The sequence below is a fragment of the Erythrolamprus reginae genome, chromosome 3, assembly GCF_031021105.1.
Source record: "Erythrolamprus reginae isolate rEryReg1 chromosome 3, rEryReg1.hap1, whole genome shotgun sequence".
In the NCBI taxonomy this organism is placed as follows: domain Eukaryota; kingdom Metazoa; phylum Chordata; class Lepidosauria; order Squamata; family Dipsadidae; genus Erythrolamprus; species Erythrolamprus reginae.
Genome location: NC_091952.1, coordinates 224296960 through 224316486, shown reverse-complemented (window position 1 = coordinate 224316486; position 19527 = coordinate 224296960). Strand labels below are relative to the sequence as shown.

Below are 19527 nucleotides of genomic sequence, written 5' to 3'. Positions count from 1 at the left end.
AAAACGTGGACTTATTTTTTAATTAATATTTTTTGAAAAACCGCATTGCAGCGTTTCGCGCTAATCGAGAACGCGCAAATCGAGGGATCACTGTAGTACCAAATGCATCCTGATGGCATTATAGAAAATACACAAATTATGTAATTGGGATCTGAAACCACTGACAAAAATTAAGTAATTTATGTCATTTAGGTAACAATGTCATTTAGGTAACAATATTCTGGTAGCTTGTTGCAGATAAATATGATTCATTATACATATTCAGTCAATCTGCAATGCTGAGAAAAGTTTTTTATTGCAACATCTTCATATAAAGTTTTCATTTTGGCTTTATGATTAGAAATATTTTTAAATCAATTATTTTAAATCAATTATACCTCTGAACTGGTTGATCCAAACAAATCCATTTCAAGCCATTATTTAATATCGTTGGTTTGTTTGGCAAATACAGGTGGTCCTCAATTTAATAAACGTTCATTTAGTGGCAGTTCAAGGTTCAAAAAAGGGGCTTTGACAGTTTTTCACACTTATGACCATTGCAGCATTCTCATGATCATGTGATCAAAATTCAGATGCTTAGCAAGTGGTTTAATATTCATGACAATTGCAGTTATCATAATGTGATCAGCTTTTGAAACCTTCTCACAAGCAAAGTCAATGGGGATGCTAACATCACTTAACAATCATCTTACTAATTTAACAACTGCAAAGATTCACTTAACAACTGCAGCGTGAAAGGTGATAAAATAGGTTCAAATTCACTTAACAAATATGAGTTGGTTGGTAATATAAATTTTGGGTTCAATTACGGTCATAGGTTGAGGACTACCAATACCATAACTATACCTAAGTACTCAATTTAAACCATACAGACTGCTTACAGTTGTGTTGGCAAGATAGCAGAATTTGAAGTCATTCTCCCAATTTTTAGACTGATGCCTTTAACCATTACACCAAACTGGTTCTTGTATGAAAACCAATAAGAATGAAATGGAATAGAATGGAGTGGAATGGAATGGAATGCAATAGAGTGGAATGGAATGGAATAGAATAGAATAGAATAGAATAGAATGCTTAATTGGCCAAGTGATTGGACACTTCACAGAAGGAATTTATCTCTGGTGCACATGCTCTCAATGTACATAAAAGGAGGCAAAAGAGAGAAAAAAAATATATTCATCAAGAATCATAAGATACAACACCTTATCTTACTAATCAACCAAACCATACTAGGAAACAAAGAGAACAATATAAATAATAAAAATACAAGCAACGTGGTTATAATCACAAGTGGGAAGAGATAGGTAATAGGAAGGATGAGTAGAATAATAGTAATAGAGTCTTAGTAAAACAAACCACATTAATAATAATAATTAATAATAATTTATTGGATTTAAGGTATAGTTTGTTTTACTAATATTATGATTTTTTTAAACAGGAGAGGAGTATAATGAATAGGCTTGCTATCTTTGATACCTTAAATGCTATGAGCTTTCTTGTATTTTCAGAGTCAATCTTCATCATTTCCTGAATTAATTTTAAAAGACACTTCAAAATATTGTACCTTTGTTAATGGAGAAGAGCTACACAATGCTACCAGAAAATTAAATACTGGTGACAGAATCACTTTTGGAGTCTATCAAAGCAATTACAGGTATGATAGATTTACTCGTGCTAACCTTGAAATAGTTAAGGGGAAATCTATGAGTTTACTGCATATTTCACACAAGATAGATTATGATTATGGGTGAATTAAATGTATAACACAAAATGTTCATAACTTTGAAGCTTATAGAGGACTGAAATTTGTTGATAAAAACAAACACTATTTCTATTCTTTCAAATTAGATATGAAGTTGTAACCCTACATAGGTTAACTTACAGTACAAGCATATCTACAGATTTAGTAGATCTTATTGCCAAATAAGTGTTAGAGCTGTAGTAGGGAATGAGTCTCAGTGAATTCAAGAAATCATCAATGATTTTGGCTGTTTGGCATTATTTATAATCAAATCCTGTTTTATTGTATTTTGCAGAGTAGAATATGAACCACTGATAGTGTGTTCTTCCTGTTTAAATGTTTCACAGAAAAATACTTTAAATAAAAATATTCTTCAGCTGGGTGGCCATGTAGTAAATGAGTGGAACGAAGAATGTACTCATCTTGTTATGGTTCTAGTCAAAGTTACTGTGAAGGTGAGTGATACGCAACCAAATGGAGGCATCGCTGCAATGGTCACTGGAAGGGTAGATGGGGAAAATGTTTTATTTGCACTCTTACACAAGATTTTTTAGGAAGTAAGTCCCATATAGGAGTGTATGCTTGGATGCCTAATAATGTGTTTGTTTATTTGTTTATGAAATTTATTTGCCACCCATTCATATCCAATAAATCTAAGCAGCTATATATGTATATATATGTATGCATATGTATGCATGCATGCATGTATGTAACATATTTTTACTGATAATGAAAAGAAAGGGAGACTACTATAGATCTATTTCAGGCTTATTTGCCTTCATCAGGTAGCCATACCCTTTTGCTGGAATTTGAACTTTAGGCTACAGACTTGTCTCCTGTATCAGCTGTATCCATATACCAGGGTGTATCCATATCCATATAGCTGTATCCATATACCACGGTGACTCGGCAAAAAAAAATATCACACATAACTCTTCCCTCATACAAGCTGATACAGGAGACGAGCTGTAACCTAAAGGTTAAGGCCTCTGCTTACAAGGCACAGGCCCCAGGTTCAAATCCCAGTAAAAGGGTATGATTACCTGATGAAGGTAAATAAGTCTGAAATAGATCTATAGTAGTCTCCCTTCCTTTTCATTATCAGCAAAAATGTGTTACATCTATAGATTATAGTTGTCGGTTATAAAAAAGTTTATCTGCCTTGGAATATAACCCCTGGTGGGGCCAAGAGGCACACACACACACACACATATATATATACATATACAGTGATCCCTCGGTTAGCGCGGGGGTTACGTTCCAAGACCTCCCACGCTAACCGATTTCCGTGTTATACTGGATGCGGAAGTAAAAACACCATCTGCGCATGCGCGCCCTTTGTTCCATGGCCGCACATGCGCAGAAGGTGGAGCGACGCAAGTTCGGAGGCTGGCAATGCAATGGTGATTTTTCCGGGCTCCTTGCCGCTACCCACAGGGCAGCGCTGGCGGCAATGGCAATGGCAACCCTCCCTCCTTCCCTCCTTCCCTTCTCTCCCTCCCTCCTTCCCTCCTTCCTTCCTCTCACCGGCTTTCTTGGGGCAGCGCTGGCGGCAATGGCAATGGCAACCCTCCCTCCTTCCCTTCTCTCCCTCCCTCCTTCCTTCCTGATTTTGGCCAATCAGCAATCAGTATGACGTCATCGGGCGGGAAAAACCGTGGTGTAGGAAAAAAAACGCGGACTTATTTTTTAATTAATATTTTTTGAAAAACCGCGTTGCAGCGTTTCGCGCTAATCGAGAACGCGCAAATCGAGGGATCACTGTATGCATATATTGCATATGGCTACAATACAGCAAGTAACAGAAAAGGAATAGAATATTTATGGCATATAGTAGAGTTGTAATTTAATAAATGATTTCTCTGGGTGAATAATGTTAGGATATATTGACATTTCAATATTAAAAATATAATTAACTTAATATAAACCATTTAAATGAAGAAAACGTAGAAAAGGTCAGTTATATTGGATCAGCTAAGAGAAATGCACATGATATAAAGAGAAGAATGAGTCATATGTTCAATAAGTTGAAGAGTTCAATAAGTTGAAGAACTGATTGGAATGAGATAGTTAACAGAGTTCCTGACACAGAAACCTGGGGGGTGGGGGGTGGGTAGGGGTGTTCAGCATTTTCAACTAATAATCTCAATCAACTAGGGACATAGGCCAAGAACTATATGTATTTTAATTCGAATCATATTAGTTTGCATAAAAGTATTTTCCACAATTTTTTTTGGGGGGGGGGGGCGTGTCCCAATTCAATTTTTTTACAGAGAAATCCACATATTTAATAGTGACAGTTGAAAATATAGCTTGTCCTTGTTTAAGCAATAACCTAGTTTAGCAACTGTTTGCAATTAAGATATTTATGCAAAAAGACTTTGAGGAACTCTGGGCTAAGATATTATGCCCTGTGGCGATGGCATTTAGCAACTCTTTGTTTAATGACTCAGTTGCCAGTTCTCAATTGTGCTAAACAAAGACTACTTATATTAATGGGAATCCTTTCATAGCAGACCTTTCTCCTGTGTATTGTAAAATCAAGATACTGACTGGAGGATATAATAAAACAGTGCAAATTGTTGTTCAGTGGTTAGAGAATTTTATTATAGGACTTCTGTTCCTTTTGTAAGGGAATTTCAATTTGGAAGATAATCAGTGAATAAGTTTAGAAGCGGGATGGTTTGTACTAGGCCAGTGATGGCGAACCTATGGCACGGGTGCCACAGGTGGCATGTGGAGCCATATCTGCCCGCACCCGAGTTGTTGCCATAGTTTAGCTCCAATGTGCATGTGTGTGGAGGCCAGATGATTTTGGCTCACGCAGCAGCTCTGGGAGTGCGTTTTAGGCTTCTAGAGCAGTGTTTCCCAATCTTGGCAACTTGAAGATATCTGGACTTCAACTCTCAGAATTCCCCAGCCAGCATTCGCTGGCTGGGGAATTCTGGGAGTTGAAGTCCAAATATCTTCAAGTTGCCAAGGTTGGGAAACACTGTTCTAGAGAGCCTCTGGCGCGATGGAGGGGCGTTTTTACCCTCCCCTGGCTCCCGGGAAGTCTGAGGAGGGCGAAACACAAGCCTACTGGTCCCACCAGAAGTTTAGAAACAGGTCATTTCCGGCTTCCAGATGGCTTCCGGGCAGTGGGGGAAGCTGTTTTCGCCCTCCTCAGGCATTGAATTATGGGAATGGGCACTCGTTCATGCACAGTAACACGCACACATGCTCTTTCGATACTCGAGGAAAAAAAGGTTCGCCATCACTGTACTTGGCTGAGAAACCTGAATTAAGATCAGGGAGACTACATGTTTTGCACTACTATGAATTGTTACTATAATTTCCCACTTCTGTTGTAGACAATATGTGCACTGATTTGTGGTCGACCAATTATGAAGCCAGAATATTTTGACGAATTAGTCAAAGCCATCCAAGCAAAACAAGAGTTACCACTGCCTGAAAGGTAAGTTCTAAGGTACATCCTCATTTTAAAAAAAGTTTTAATATTTCATCTTATATTAATTTACCAGTTAACATTTGCTGAGATTACATTCGCTTCCCAAACTGCTGAAGTATGCCTTGATCAAATGCAATTATCCAAAGTACATTAATCATGTATTGATGTGCAGTAAAAGTTTCTATATTAGGTTATAATACACTTTAATTGGTTTTATGTTTGGTATCTTTTTTTGACTGTGTATGCAGTTTTGTTTAATTGTATTAGAAATTCATTTTGCATGAAATGCTACTTCTATTATTATTTCATAAGAAAATAGCTTACATTCTTCTATTGATTATGCATGGCCTTTTGCTATTGAATGGCATTCTTTCTGCAATTCAGTATTTATCTATGCAGGGAACAATAAAGCATAAAAATACTAATTTAAACAATAAGTGGATCAATAATGAGACACTGGTATCCAGCTCCATGTGTATCCTAGTATCTTTTAAGGATTAAAAGTCCAAAAACCCTGGATACTTATATCAATGAAGCGCCTGGATTTGATAAACCTCAGATGATGAAAGTTAATAAAATATATAAAATCTTTATGATGGAAGATAAACTTATCCAAAAAAAAATTCTGGATTTTTGCCAAAGCAAAGAAACATTTCAGACTTGTAGACCCAATTTTATCCTAATGAATAGATTAAAAAGGAGATAAGCAATGAAAACAACAAGTTCTTACTTGTCTTGATTTTTAAACAAGTTTTAATACCATTAAGAATTGTATATTTCTGGGCTGTCCTTAAATTTGAGGTAGACAACATGAGAATAAAGCGATTTTACTCCTATATTTCATGTTCATTCCAGAAAATACTTTTGTAAATTGAGAATTGACCAGTTGTTGGCATATACAGTATATGTCCTGCAGAGTTTCATCCTGAATTTAAAGAAACAGATTTTTAAAAACCATCTCCAAAGCAGACTGCATCATTTAAAAAAGATAGACTCTGCTATCAGTTTAAAAGCCAGATATATTCCTTGATGAAGTCCTCTTTTAATTGCAAGTATAGTATTATTGAAAGCAACATAACTTTAATCTATTATTGTCTGTAAGCATCACAAAATTCTTAGCATGTAAGGTGTAAACATATCTCCAGGGGGCACAACAAATGGATTGTAATTTAGTGTATTCATGTTTACCTGCCCTATTACAGATTTCAGGATGTTACTCAGCCATTATATTCAGTTCTAATAGAAAAAAAAGCTGAATACAGTGATCCCCCGGGTATCGCGATCCCGATCATTGCGAACGGCTATATGGCGATTTTTCAACCCGGAAGTCAAAACACCATCTGCGCATGCGCGCCCTTTTTTTCTATGGCCACGCATGCGTAGATGGCGCCGGGCAGATCAGCTGCTGGGCGGCTTCCCTGGGTCTTCCCCCTCTTGCTGGCGGGAGGGCGAGCGGCAGGCATCAGCGAGGAGTTTCCCCACCGCCCACGCAAACTCCTCGCTGCCGCTCGCCCGCCCTTCGCCCGCCCACGCCGTTCGCTTGCGCCGCTTCCCAGCTGATTCCTGAAGCGAATTGGCTTCAGGACTCAGCTGGGAAGCGGCGTGAGCGAGCGGCACGAGCGAACGGCTTGTCCGCCGCCTGCCTGCCCGCGCGCCCGCCGCTCGCCCGCCCTTTGCCCGCCCACGCCGTTCGCTCGCGCCGCTTCCCAGCTGAGTCCTGAAGCGAATTGGCTTCAGGACTCAGCTGGGGACGGCGCGAAGCGAACGGCGTGGGCGGGCGAAGGGCGGGCGAGCGGCAGCGAGGAGTTTGCATGGGCGGTGGGGAAACCCCAATCTTCGGCTCCTCGCTGCTGCGGCGGAAGTAAAAACACCATCTGCGCATGCGCAGATGGTGTTTTTACTTCCGCACCGCTACTTCGCGAAAAACCGATCATTGCGAGGGGTCCTGGAAAGGAACCCTCGCAATAATCGGGGGACCACTGTATAATCTATTCATTAATAATATATATTTCTGTAACTCCCAGTCAGTACTTCATAAAAACAGAAAGATTCCGCCTTATATTGTACGCTATAATTGTCCACTGAGAAAGTAACAGAACCTGCTATTCTTGAATGTTGTGAAAAGTCAGAAGACATAGCATGTACTTTCACTCTCTTTCTGGGTGAAGGTTATTGAACAAAGGGTGCATAATGTTTTGAGGACTAAATATGATCTCTTCCTGCTGCAATCTCTGGAAAAGCTCTGAAAAAGGCTATTCTAATAGTAATTGAAATGGTCTGATCTGGAAAAGGACTGTTACAGTATAAATTACCTATTACAATTAAAACTATGTTTCAAAGTTGGGTCAATTAAACAGAGTAGTCCATTCGGATGAGAAAATGCTTCTAGTGATGTCGGAATGGCTGAAGATGGGTTCATGGGATTTAAAGGTTATAGCATTTGACTTTGCAAACTTCCAATTATCAGGTAGCCTCAGATGGCAGCATCTGGCTGATCTTGTCTGGACTTAAAAGCTAAATAGGATTAACCCTGGTTAGACTGGTATGGAAGATAAGCAGATAATATCAGGCTAGACTGGAAAATTGAAGAATGTCCTGAAATGCAGAAAAAATGCAATGGCAAAACATTTTTGCATTGCTGCCAAGTAAACAACATGGTCAATAGTGGGTTCTACATCCTGTTGCTACCGGTTTGTTCTTGCGCATGTGTAACACTTCTGCACATGCGCAGAAGCATCCTGGGTGGGTGGGCAGAGCTTCCCGCCGCTGCTACCAGTGGTTTGAACTGGCCTGAACTGGGAGCAACCCACCGCTAGACATAGTTATATCCAGGGGTGGGCAGCAGGCAGGATGGGTGGAATGTAGTTCCACCGGCGGAAATGAAGATATGTGCGCAGCTCCAGCTGATCGGCAGCTGTCACTTCCTGGATTACTGGTCTCGGCTCGGCTCTCCTCTTTTTCCCTGCTGCTGCGTCTGCGTTCCTTGTTTTTTTCCTCTTTCCTCCTTCCTGGCCTCGGACAAGCTCCCCTGCCTGGCTCCCCTCCAGCCTCACGCGGCCACCTCCTGCCTGAGATGCAAGCAGAAGGTGTGGGTGGAAGTGGTGCTGGCAGCATTTATGCTTCTGGCAGCACCCATTCACCTAGCTACCCAGCCAGAGAAGGGGGGGCGACCCAGGAAGGAAAGCGCTGGAAATGTGAAGGAAATTGTCACCTCAGCGAGTGACATTGGTAAGGTTGTATGTCGAGGACTGAACAGTTCACTTGAACGATGATGATCGTTCAAGCCACTCCCACCTGGTCACGTGGCTGGCAAGCCACTCCTACCCAGTCACATGACTTTAAGCCACACCCACAGTGTGGCGGTAAAAATTTTGGCCGCCTATTACTGGTTATATCCATGTAATCATTGGGAGTCTAGAAGACATCTTTAACTTTTTCACAGAAAGATGATCACAGTTGTTTCTGTTTTGAGAATCTTTATAGGACCTCCATTAAAATACAGTAGTTATTACCTATACCTACTGTATGTTTTCCCATTTTTTCTTTATGAGGACCATTACATAATTAAAACATTTTTCCTGGCCATTACAGAAACCACAGTCAAAACTGTGTATATTACATTTATGATACAGGGCTATGTGCACTTTGAAAAGGTAACCATGTATTTTCAATTACGGTATTATAAGAACATCATTGGCTTAATTTCATCAAGTTGCTATAGTAATATATTCAAGACGGTGTAGGAGATACTGTAGGTACACTAACCAAGATTTTAAATAATTCTTTATAATAATTTTGTGCAGTAAATAATATTCTCTAAAATATGAATACAGTGAACCCTCGATCATCGCGAGGGTTCCGTTCCGTCCCACGCGATGATCGATTTTTAGCGAAGTAGCGGTGCGGAAGTAAAAACACCATCTGCGCTTGCGCAGATGGTGTTTTTGCTTCTACTGCCGCCCGCCCTTCGCCCGCCCACCCCGTTGCTCGCGCAACGGCTTCCCTGGGTGCCCGCTCGCTTGGGAACATCCTAGCTTCGCTCCCCAGCTGGGAAGCGGATCTAGGGAGTCCCCACCGCGCGCGCATTGCTGGGGAAAGCGCGCGCGCTTGGGAACATCCCAGCTTCGCTCCCAGCTGGGGAGCGGATCTAGGGAGTCCCCACCGCGCGCGCGTTGCTGGGGAAAGCGCGCGTGCTTTCCCCAGCAACGCGCGCGCGGTGGGGACTCCCTAGATCCGCTCCCCAGCTGGGAGCGAAGCTGGGATGTTCCCAAGCGCGCGCACTTTCCCCAGCAACGCGCGCGCGGTGGGGACTCCCTAGATCCGCTTCCCAGCTGGGGAGCGGAGCTAGGCTGCCCCAAGCTCGCGCGCGCCGCGCGCCCGCCCACGCTGTTGCCGGCTCCGCTTCCCAGCTGGGAAGTGGAGCTAGGGTGCCCCAAGCTCTCGCTCCAGCCCACCGCCACTGGGGTCTTACGGGGCAAGAGGGGGAAGACCCAGGGAAGCCTCTGCCCGGCGGGGAAACTCCACCATCTACGCATGCGTGGAAGGGCACGCATGCGCAGATGGTGGAGTTTACTTCCGGGTTACAAACTAGCGAAATAGCCCTTTCGCGATCCTTGAGGACGCGAAACTCGAGGGTTCACTGTACATATGTATCTAATTTCAGTGTATATTCATCAATATCTTAGCAGAAAAACTTAAACATTGCAGTTTGGTCAGATTTGATAATTAAAACTGAAATTAATATTATCACTACAGAGGAGCTCATATTTGAACAGTTTAATTAAATTTCAACATCACATATCTTTTTTGGATCCACCAACTTTTCTTCTGATAAGTGATATATGGTGTGGGTACATAATGGATCCCTACTAGTATAATGATGAAGATGTTGACTAGTTCACCATTAGCCACAGAAAAACCTTGGATGGTTTTTGAGACAATCTCTGAGTCTAACCTATATCCGTTGTTTTAACTGTGAAGGAAAATTGACCTCCTGAAGAAAGGTGGGATACAAAGGCTTCATCTTATGGCTGTAGCTGAGCTTGGAATTACAATTTTATGATATACCGATAGTTAAATGTGTTTCCACATGACTTTGTTTTTTTTAAAGGCTTTCTTTATAAATAAGTTATGTATTTTTATAAGTTTCCTCCATTTTTAGATTTTTTCCACGAGTTGATGAACCAAGTATTGAGAATGAAAATATAGATCTGACCAAGTGTCCTAGAAGAAGAACTATTTTCAGAGGGAAAAAAATTATGTTTCTATCAGCAAAGCAGGTAAATGATTCAGTATTCAAACCCTTGTCTAGGGCTCCCAAGGGGCTATGTGGAGTTGGAATTGATTTGTCTACGGATGAAATACCACCAAAAAGACCTCTTTTTCAGTGAGAAAAAAAAATGTCAGAGAAGGTACTTGCTATGTGAAAATATATACCCAAATATACCCAAAAGGGAGCATAGCGCCTTTATTTATCAGTTCTTTGTAAGTTTGACTATGTTTGTATGTATGTATATGTATATATATGTATGTAGGTGTGTGTGTGTGTGTAATTTATTTTAAAAGTACACATCAATACCAGCTCAGTTATTTAAATTTGATTTCATTCTAGCATGCAAAATTGAGTTCAGCAATTAAGCTTGGCGGAGGAGAAGCAAGACTGTTGACTGACAAAACAGAAGATGCTGCTGCTTTAATAACATCTAACACTTGTGTCATTGAAGTAGGATCTACAAACTCCCAACTATCAGGTTCTACCTTGGACAAAAAATGGATTGATAATATTACAGCTGCCTTGCAAAGGTGTGGCTTACTGTTTATAATTCAAACTGAATTGCTGAGTCATCAACATTTTGTGACATGGTACAACATTAAAAACACAAAGGAAGTATTCCTCTTACACCGTAGTTTATTGTGCAAGAAAATACAATTTGAATTTGATTAAGAGGGGATTTTTTCATTTCATTCCACAATTTGCTATGAGGATTCTAGATGAGCTTTTAGAGAAATTCTGGAACATTTTGCTGTGTAACCCACTATCAGTTGTTACAGGGAAATGTATTTTTACAGAATAAAATTAAATTCTGTAAAATTTAATTTTAAAATAAACTTTCAAGATGACACATAGGTTGACATTCTAAGATTTTATTTAACATACTAGGGTTCCTGTAGCTACCAAAACCTGAAATACAGTGTTCCCTCGATTTCCGCGGGGTATGCGTTCCGAGACCATCCGCGAAAGTCGAATTTCCGCGAAGTAGAAATGCGGAAGTAAATACACTATTTTTGGCTATGAACAGTATCCCAAGCCTTCCCTTAATACTTTAAACCCCTAAATTGCAATTTCCCATCCCCTTAGCAACCATTTAGATTATTATTCTCAATTTTTATTTATCAAAGTTTATTTTAAAAAATGTTTTTTAAAGGCAGACAAAAGTTTGGCAATGACATATGACGTCATCAGGCGGGAAAAACCATGGTATAGGGGGGGAAACCGCAAATATTTTTTAATTAATATTTTTGAAAAACCGTGGTATAGACGTTCCGCGAAGTTCGAACCCGCGAAAATCGAGGGAACACTGTATATAATTATCCAATGTGAAATAATTAAAAAGAACCTCACAATTGATTGATTAAAAGAAAGACCCGTGATGGTGCAGTGGTTGGAATGCAGTATTGCAAAGCTAACTCATTGCTCACCCCAGGAATTCAATTCAATTCTGAAAGGTTCAAGCTTTCCATCTCCCGGTCAGTAAAATGAGGACCCAGATTGTTGGAGGTAATATGCTGACTAAACTGTTTAGAAAGGGCTGTAAAACACTGTGAAGCAGTATATGTGCTATTACCAATTACAGGAAATCATTTTTAATTTTTCCATGAGGACCTTTAGGATTTCCAAACTGGTACAGTTGTGGATTGTAGACTTAAAACTGCACATTAAAAAATAGAATTGATTCCCTGTATTTCAAGAAAACATTTTAAAGAATAGGGAAAGATGTGGACGCCTACTTTAATTTATTTTTGTCCTACTCTGAATTCTCTGTGGAAGTCTGTTTTTAAATGTTTTCCTGGATATTTTTAGATGAATGATACTTCTTTAATAACACATTTTGTTTCTGTTAGGAAGAACTATAGAACAATTTCAGAGGCAGAAATCGGTTTAGCAGTTATTTTTGTATCTACAGAAAAATACTGTAATCCTCAAATTTCATCCAGTGGAGGTAACAAAACCCCTTTTTTCACCTTTATCTTTTCTCTTTAGTCGTTTCAGAAATTGATATTTAGTCAATAGCACTAGGATAGCTGTTTACCTGGTTTATTTGTTTGTTTGTTTGTTTGTTTGTTTATTTATTTAAGTTCTATGCCACCCTTCTCTTCAGACTCTGGGCGGCTCACATCAAGAAAAAAGTACAACATCTAGAAATTAAATCTAAAGACATCCTAAAACCCCAATTTCTTAAAACCAGTCACTCACCTCCACCTAATCGTATATATAAATTAATTTGTTGGCCGAGGCTAGATATTAAACTTAGTGGCCCCAAGCCTGTTGGCAGAGGTGGGTCTTTAAAGCCTTATGGAAGGCAGAGAGGATAGGGGTGGTACGAATCTCTGGAGGGAGTTGATTCCATAGGGCCGGGGCCGCTACTGAGAAGGCTCTTCCCCTAGGCCCTGCTAGGTGACATTGTCTAGCTGACAAGATCTGGAGAACGCCAACTCTGTGGGACCTTACCGGCTGTTGGGATACAAGAAGCAGAAGACGGTCCCATAGATAATCTGGTCCAATGCCATATAGGGCTTTATAGGTCATAACCAACATTACGTTGGGAGACCAGACGGCAGCCAGTGCAGCTTGTGGAATACTTGAGAAACATGGGCGTATCTGAGAAGATCCATGACTGCTCGCGCAGCTGCATTTTGCACCACCTGAAGTCTCTCTTCAAAGGTAGCCCATATAGAGAGTGTTGCAGTAGTCGAACCTCAAGGTGATAAGGGCATAAGTGACTGTGAGGAGAGACTCCCGGCCCAAATAGGGTCGCAACTGGTGCACCAGGTGAACCTGGGAGAACGTCCCCACCACCATAACTGAGAGCAGCACACTGAAATTTGTTATATAGCAAAAAGTGAGTTTTGAATTACCAAAACCCATCAGCATTGACTAACTCAGAGAGAATTTCTGATATAATTTCTAATTTCCTTCCATATAGATGTCATCTTTTTGTCAATGAAACTCGAACTGTTTTTCAAAGTTCAACCCCAACAAGTTATAATTTCATCAATACATTAAAGAGAGGGAAATCATATATAGAGGGAAAAATCACATGTAACTTCCTTTTTATACAGTAAAAGTAATTATTTGCTTTTTCTCTTTTTTGATAAAATATTTCACAAGGGAAAAATTGTTAAAAGTTGATATTACAATGAATATTTTAATGAATAGTTACCTAATAAAAGATGTTGCTGTTGATGAATAAAGCCTAGTAGCCCAAGATTTAATTCCAGCTCAGATATATTTATATAGCAGCAGCCACTCCTATTATTCATATTATCATACCAGTAATTCTGTAAGTTTGATTAGATACTTTGGATATTATATATTCAATATATTTAATGAACAAGTGGTGCTTTGAATACAGACCTTCATGTGGAATGCTAGCAAATAACACTATCATTGTAAATTTGCATTCTGAAGTTTATAATTTTCCTGTTTCTTTTTCCAAAATATGTTTGTCTTTCTGTCTTCTATTTTTTTTCACGAAAAATGCCAAATAAGTGTGTGCTGTTTGATTAGCAGCGCTAAGCAGTGACCATCTTTTAAAATAGCATTTAGTCCAATGCAAATTATCACATTTACGGTGAGCCCATTATTTGCCTGTGTTTAAGGCAGAAGTCTTCAAGCCTTGCAACTTTAAGACTTGTGCACTTCAACTCCCAAAATCCCAGCAGAGGTGGCTGGAGAATTCTGGGAATTGAAGTTTATAAGTCTTAAAGTTGCCTAGTTAGGGGTCCCCTGATCTATACTGACACCTGGGGACCACAATTGAATTAGAAGTGCAGAGTAGGTCATGTTTGAGGACCCCTGTCATAAAACCATGGGCTACATCACACCTGCATTACCTGAATGCTTCCTGGTATTGCCATTACCTGTTATGTTTTACTGATTCAGTTATGAAGCTTGCTATGATTTACAGTAATAGTAGTGGACTTTATTATAGATGTTTTGATTTTTTTTGGAACTGCAATGAGGTTGTGGGTTGCAAATACCACAATTTGTTAGATGTATAATCTGCCTTTCCTTGAGGAACTCAAGGCAACATTTATACACTTCGTATATAAAATGAAAACATCACTAGGAATAGTAGGAATAACATGTTTAATATTTTTACTTTGTATGTTAGCCTTAGAGATTCTGTATTCTGTAAAGCAAATAGGAGTGTAAGTATTGTAACCTAATGCTCTATGTAAAAATAAACATCAAATACTGGAATTATATGAATTTAATTTACGTAACTCTGATAAAATGGCTGTTCATTTTACCTTTGTATCTAAATTGCAGATATAAAAACTGCTGCCGTAGCATCCCATGTCCCTGAACAAAGTCAGGCTCAGAGTGTGGCAGTTGACGAAACAACAATGCCTTCTAACCAAGAGGACATCAGTGCATTTGTAGCTGACACAGAAATGGATGAAGTGATGGACACATTACTGTAAATTATCATTCCAATTTTTTTTAACTGTTTCCAAAACTTTAGTAATTGCTGAAATTGGGGATTGCATGCGTGCGTGCTGGGGAGCTGCTTTTCTAGTTTCTGGCACTCCAAACCGCGCGCATGTGCTTTCATTTTGGTATTCGGTGCTGAAAAGGTTCACCAATACTGTAAATGAAACATTTACAACTTCTGGACTGAATTTCAAATGATCGTTTTAAACAATTAAGTTGCTTGTTAAGGGGACTCGAGTTGCGTGTTCATTCAATTCAGAATCACTTGGCTGAGATGGGCAGTTATAGAAAATGAGTAAATAAATAATCAGTCAATTGTGGATGGACATCTAAGTATACAATGTATACTATACTATACATTCATAGGAATTGGTGTTTGAAATTTGCTATTTTCAGCAAACAAGATTTTTCTTTTTACAAAATAGCAACCTACACTTACCATGTCAACATTAATTGCACTGGACTATTAATTGGATGATGATGATTATTATTATTATTATTAATTAGATTTGTATGCCGCCCCTCTCCGTAGACTCGGGGCGGCTCACAACATATATTTATATTTAAATACATGTATTTTGTTCTATATTAACAAAATTAACAAAAGTTTTTAACAAATTAACAATTAACAAAAGTTTTAATTGTTTTGACATATCCGATCTTTTTTGAAATAGCATGCAAATACACAATCTTAAATACAGTGGTACCTCGTGATACGAACCCCTCGTGATACGAACCCGGGCTTCAGAAATTTTTTGCCTCTTCTTACGAACTTTTTTCAGCTTACAAACCCACCACATATCGCAAAATGGCGCTCTGCTGGGCGCCGCCACCCAGCTGTCACCTTTTAAAACAGCCGGGGGGCTTCTCAGCATTCTCCCGAACCCGAACTTTTCGGGTTCGGGAGGCTGCCGAGAAGCGCTGCCACCCGGCTGTCACCTTCTGAAACAGTCAGAGGGCTTCTCGGCGGCCTCCAGAACCCAAACCCGAACTTCTGGGTTTGGCGTTCAGGAAAATGTTGAGAAGCCCCCCGGCTGTTTTAAAAGGTGACAGCCGAGCGGCGGCGCCCAGCGGAGCGCCATTTTGCGATTTTTTTTTCTTTTTGCACACATTAATCGCTTTTACATTGTTTCCTATGGGAAACAATGTTTCGTCTTACGAACTTTTCGCCTTATGAACCTACTTCCGGAACCAATTAAGTTCATAAGACAAGGTATTACTGTAATAGACTTTTTCTCATGTCAACCTCAAGGCCTGGGCAGATCTGGCCTGCGCGACGGCTCTGGAAACAGAAAAGAACTGAAGTGTAGTGCTTCTGCCAGCGAAAACGGGGTCAAGCTCTGTTTTCGGCTGCTATGGCCTCCTGCAACGCAACCCTCCCGAACTCCGTTTTCACTGGCAGAAGGTTGCAGGAGGCCATACCAGCCAAAAACCGATCTTGGGAGCCTCTTTTCCATGGCCAAGCACTCGGGACGTCACAGGCACCCCTAACAGGAGTGATGTTGAGCTGGCCATGTCCACCCTGACCTTCGACCCTGCCCCCCCCCCGCGAGGTCAAACACAACTGTGATGCGGCCCTCAATGAAATCAAGTTTGATACTCCTGTATTAGATAATAGGAAAAGATTAAAATCATTGTGGATCAGTAAGTAGACAAATTTTGATTGGGATAAGATTTAGTTTTGCATTGTGTTTACATTTTCTTATATGTCAAGACAATTTAGAATTCTTCAGTTATTTCCAGGATTCTGTGGGTCATAGTTCTCAAGGAGTGCGCTTATCTTGGTTTTGATTAATATTTTTTCTAATCTGTTTGCTTTTACAGTATGGAATTATCACAAGGGGAATCAAAGCCTGTAACCCAGTCACAGGGTATAATTACTGTTATGGAAACTCCAGAAAGAACAAGAAGTGTAAAGAGAGAGAAAATCCTGCCCCAGCTAAAGAAGACACACGGAGCTGACCTCACCAGTCTAGCGTGTTTATCTTCTGAAATTTCAAGTCATAGCAGGAACAGAGAGGAAGATTCACAGCAACCCAATTCAATTAAAAATTACTTTGTTAAAAAAAGGTACATTTTTTTCTCAGAATTGAGTATTAAGGTTAAAAGAAGGGCTCTCTTTCTTAACTTTTATTTTAATGTAGCTAACTTACCATATTTTTCGGAGTATAAGACGCAGCGGAGTATAAGATACCTTATTTTTTGGGGAGGAAAATAGGGAAAAGTATCTGCTTACCAGATATTCATCTTGCTAGCGTCCTTAGTCTGGTCAGCTTCAGCACATTATTTTATCCCCTGGTTAGAGCTTTAAAAAAACCTTATTCAGAGAGAGTAACAGTGAAAGAGCTTGCAAGCCAGTAGGAGCTGGGAACATAATTAGGACCTAGAAAGAAACATTTGGATCAACTAGGGCAATGAAAAAAAAACCTGCAAAGATTTAGGAAAACATTCTTTGCAGAGAGTAACAATGAAAGAGCTTGTAAGCCGATTAGAACTGGGAACATTACTAACAGCTGGTAAGGGCTGGAAAGAAACTTATTCAGAGCAAGTTAGAGCAATGAAAAAAACTCTGCAAAGACTTGACGCTTGGAAAACATTCTTTGCAAAGAGTAACAATGAAAGAGCCTTCAAGGTAAGAGCTGGGAAGATAGCAGCTAGTTAGGGCTGAAAAAACAGCTACATTCAGGGTGTAAGACACACCTAAATTATCAGCCTCTTTTAGGGAGGAAAAAGGTGCCTCTTATACTCCTGTAGTTTCGTAGGTCTTAAAGGGAGCTGTTATTTTATATTTATTCCAATAATGGTTATTACAGGGTAATTGGGGCTTAGAATTCCATGGGATTTAGAATTGGTCTTGCTTCTAAAGCAGGATTAACCACTTCCTTATCTTGTTGAAATATTCATAGTCCCTCTAACTGTTCAATTATCTACTGTTGACTAAAAAAGTATTTCAAAGTAAGGCCAATTCTCAGTCTCTTTTTTCTATTTTAAGAGAAAGGAATGAGGAATTAGAAACACCATTTTCAAAACATGCAAAGGTGGATAAGAAGTCATCACAAATTTCATCTGTACCTTTTTTGCTACGGGAAACCAATGTGGATTCTCAAAGAGGAAAGTGTGCAGCAACACAAGGAGTAAGTGACTCATTGATGGACTCAAGAAAATCTTTAATAGTGGGAAATGACAAGTCAAAGCAAACAGGAATGGAAAGTATCCCTGTTGAAATGTCTGCATCAAAGAAGAGAAAGAAAATAGAAGATCCCGTGGAAGATGAAGCTTCTTTAGAACTTGTGTTTGCAAGTCAAGAGTTGTATCCAGAAGAGAATATAGGAGATCAGTATGAGAAAAACACTCAGAATGCAAAGAAGAAGGTGAAACTGGATCTTAAAGAAAGCACTTTAAGAAACAAAGAATCAAAAGGAGAAGCCACTAGATTTTTGGTAAGACCTGCTTTTCCTCATGGGATCTATTGAGATATTAAGTCCTTCAAATTGCAGACATTTTACTAGATTAATCAGTTAGCATTTACTTGATTTCCTTTCATGTATCTATCCTTGCATGTAATGCCTTAATTTGGTTGTACAGTGGTACCTCGACATACGTGTCTAATACGTTCAAGACCCAAGCTCGTGTGTCAATCAACTCGCATCTCGAACAAATGCCTTTAGACTTTGTTTTTCGCACCGAGATAACTTGAAGCAAGGAATTATTGCGCCACCTAGTGGAAGCTCGTCTCGTATCCCGAATTTGAGCTCGGGTGTTGAACAGAAAGTTTGCTCGCGTCTCAGCTCGTAACTTGGAATACTCGCATGTGGAGCAGCTCGTATCTAGAGGTAGTACTGTACAATGTAATGTAACTAGCAATTACAGATTTGCATTCCGGGAAAGCACAAAAATGCACATACACAAAACATAACATTGTGGTAATCGTTGAATAAATCTAAACCTCTTAAATTACAGTAGTACAGTCGAATGCATTATTTCAAGCATTTTTTTCTTAAATTCATGGGCTTAAGGGTTGGCTGAATGGTGATATTGTAAAAGTTTCAAGTTTCAAGTTTTATTGGATTTATATGCCGCCCCTCTCCGAAAACTCGGGGTGGCTAACAACAATCATGAAAATATACAATAAAATCCAATACTAAAAGCAAATTAAAACCCCTTAATATATAAAAAACCAAACATACATACAAACATACCATGTATACAGTTGTAACGGCCTAGGGGGAGAAAAAAGTCTTAATTCCCCCATGCCTGGCGGCAGAGGTGGGTTTTAAGTAGCTTACGAAAGGCAAGGAGGGTGGGGGCAATTCTAATCTCTGGGGGGAGTTGGTTCCAGAGGGCCGGGGCCGCCACAGAGAAGGCTCTTCTCCTGGGTCCCGCCAAGCTACATTGTTTAGTTCAGTGTTTCCCAACCTTTTTTGAGCCGCGGCACATAATTCACATTTACAAAATCCTGGGGAACATTGAGCGGGGGGGGGGGTGGGTGTAAAAAAAAGTTTGGACAAAAATATCTCTCTTCCTCCCTTTCGCTCTATTTTTCTCTCTCCCTCTTTCTCTCTCTCTCTCCCTTCCCTCCTCTTTCTTTCCCCTCTCTCTGCATCTCTATTTGTTTCT

At 39.9% G+C, this 19527-nt stretch overlaps 1 protein-coding gene across 3 annotated transcripts in view; it reads left to right on the top strand.

Moving 5' to 3' along the window:
- NBN (nibrin) overlaps positions 1-19527 on the top strand; it is a 39084-nt gene that overhangs the window by 6020 nt on the left and 13537 nt on the right. For all 3 annotated transcript variants that reach the window (XR_011558739.1, XM_070748020.1, XM_070748021.1), the window contains exons 3-11: positions 1509-1654; positions 2037-2196; positions 5095-5198; positions 10354-10471; positions 10804-10994; positions 12315-12412; positions 14746-14896; positions 16735-16980; positions 17903-18350. Coding sequence is in view for 2 of the 3 variants with exons in the window: in XM_070748020.1 (XP_070604121.1) it covers positions 1509-1654; positions 2037-2196; positions 5095-5198; positions 10354-10471; positions 10804-10994; positions 12315-12412; positions 14746-14896; positions 16735-16980; positions 17903-18350 (1662 nt within the window). In the remaining variant the exon portion in view is untranslated. The remainder of the gene's footprint in view (positions 1-1508; positions 1655-2036; positions 2197-5094; positions 5199-10353; positions 10472-10803; positions 10995-12314; positions 12413-14745; positions 14897-16734; positions 16981-17902; positions 18351-19527) is intronic.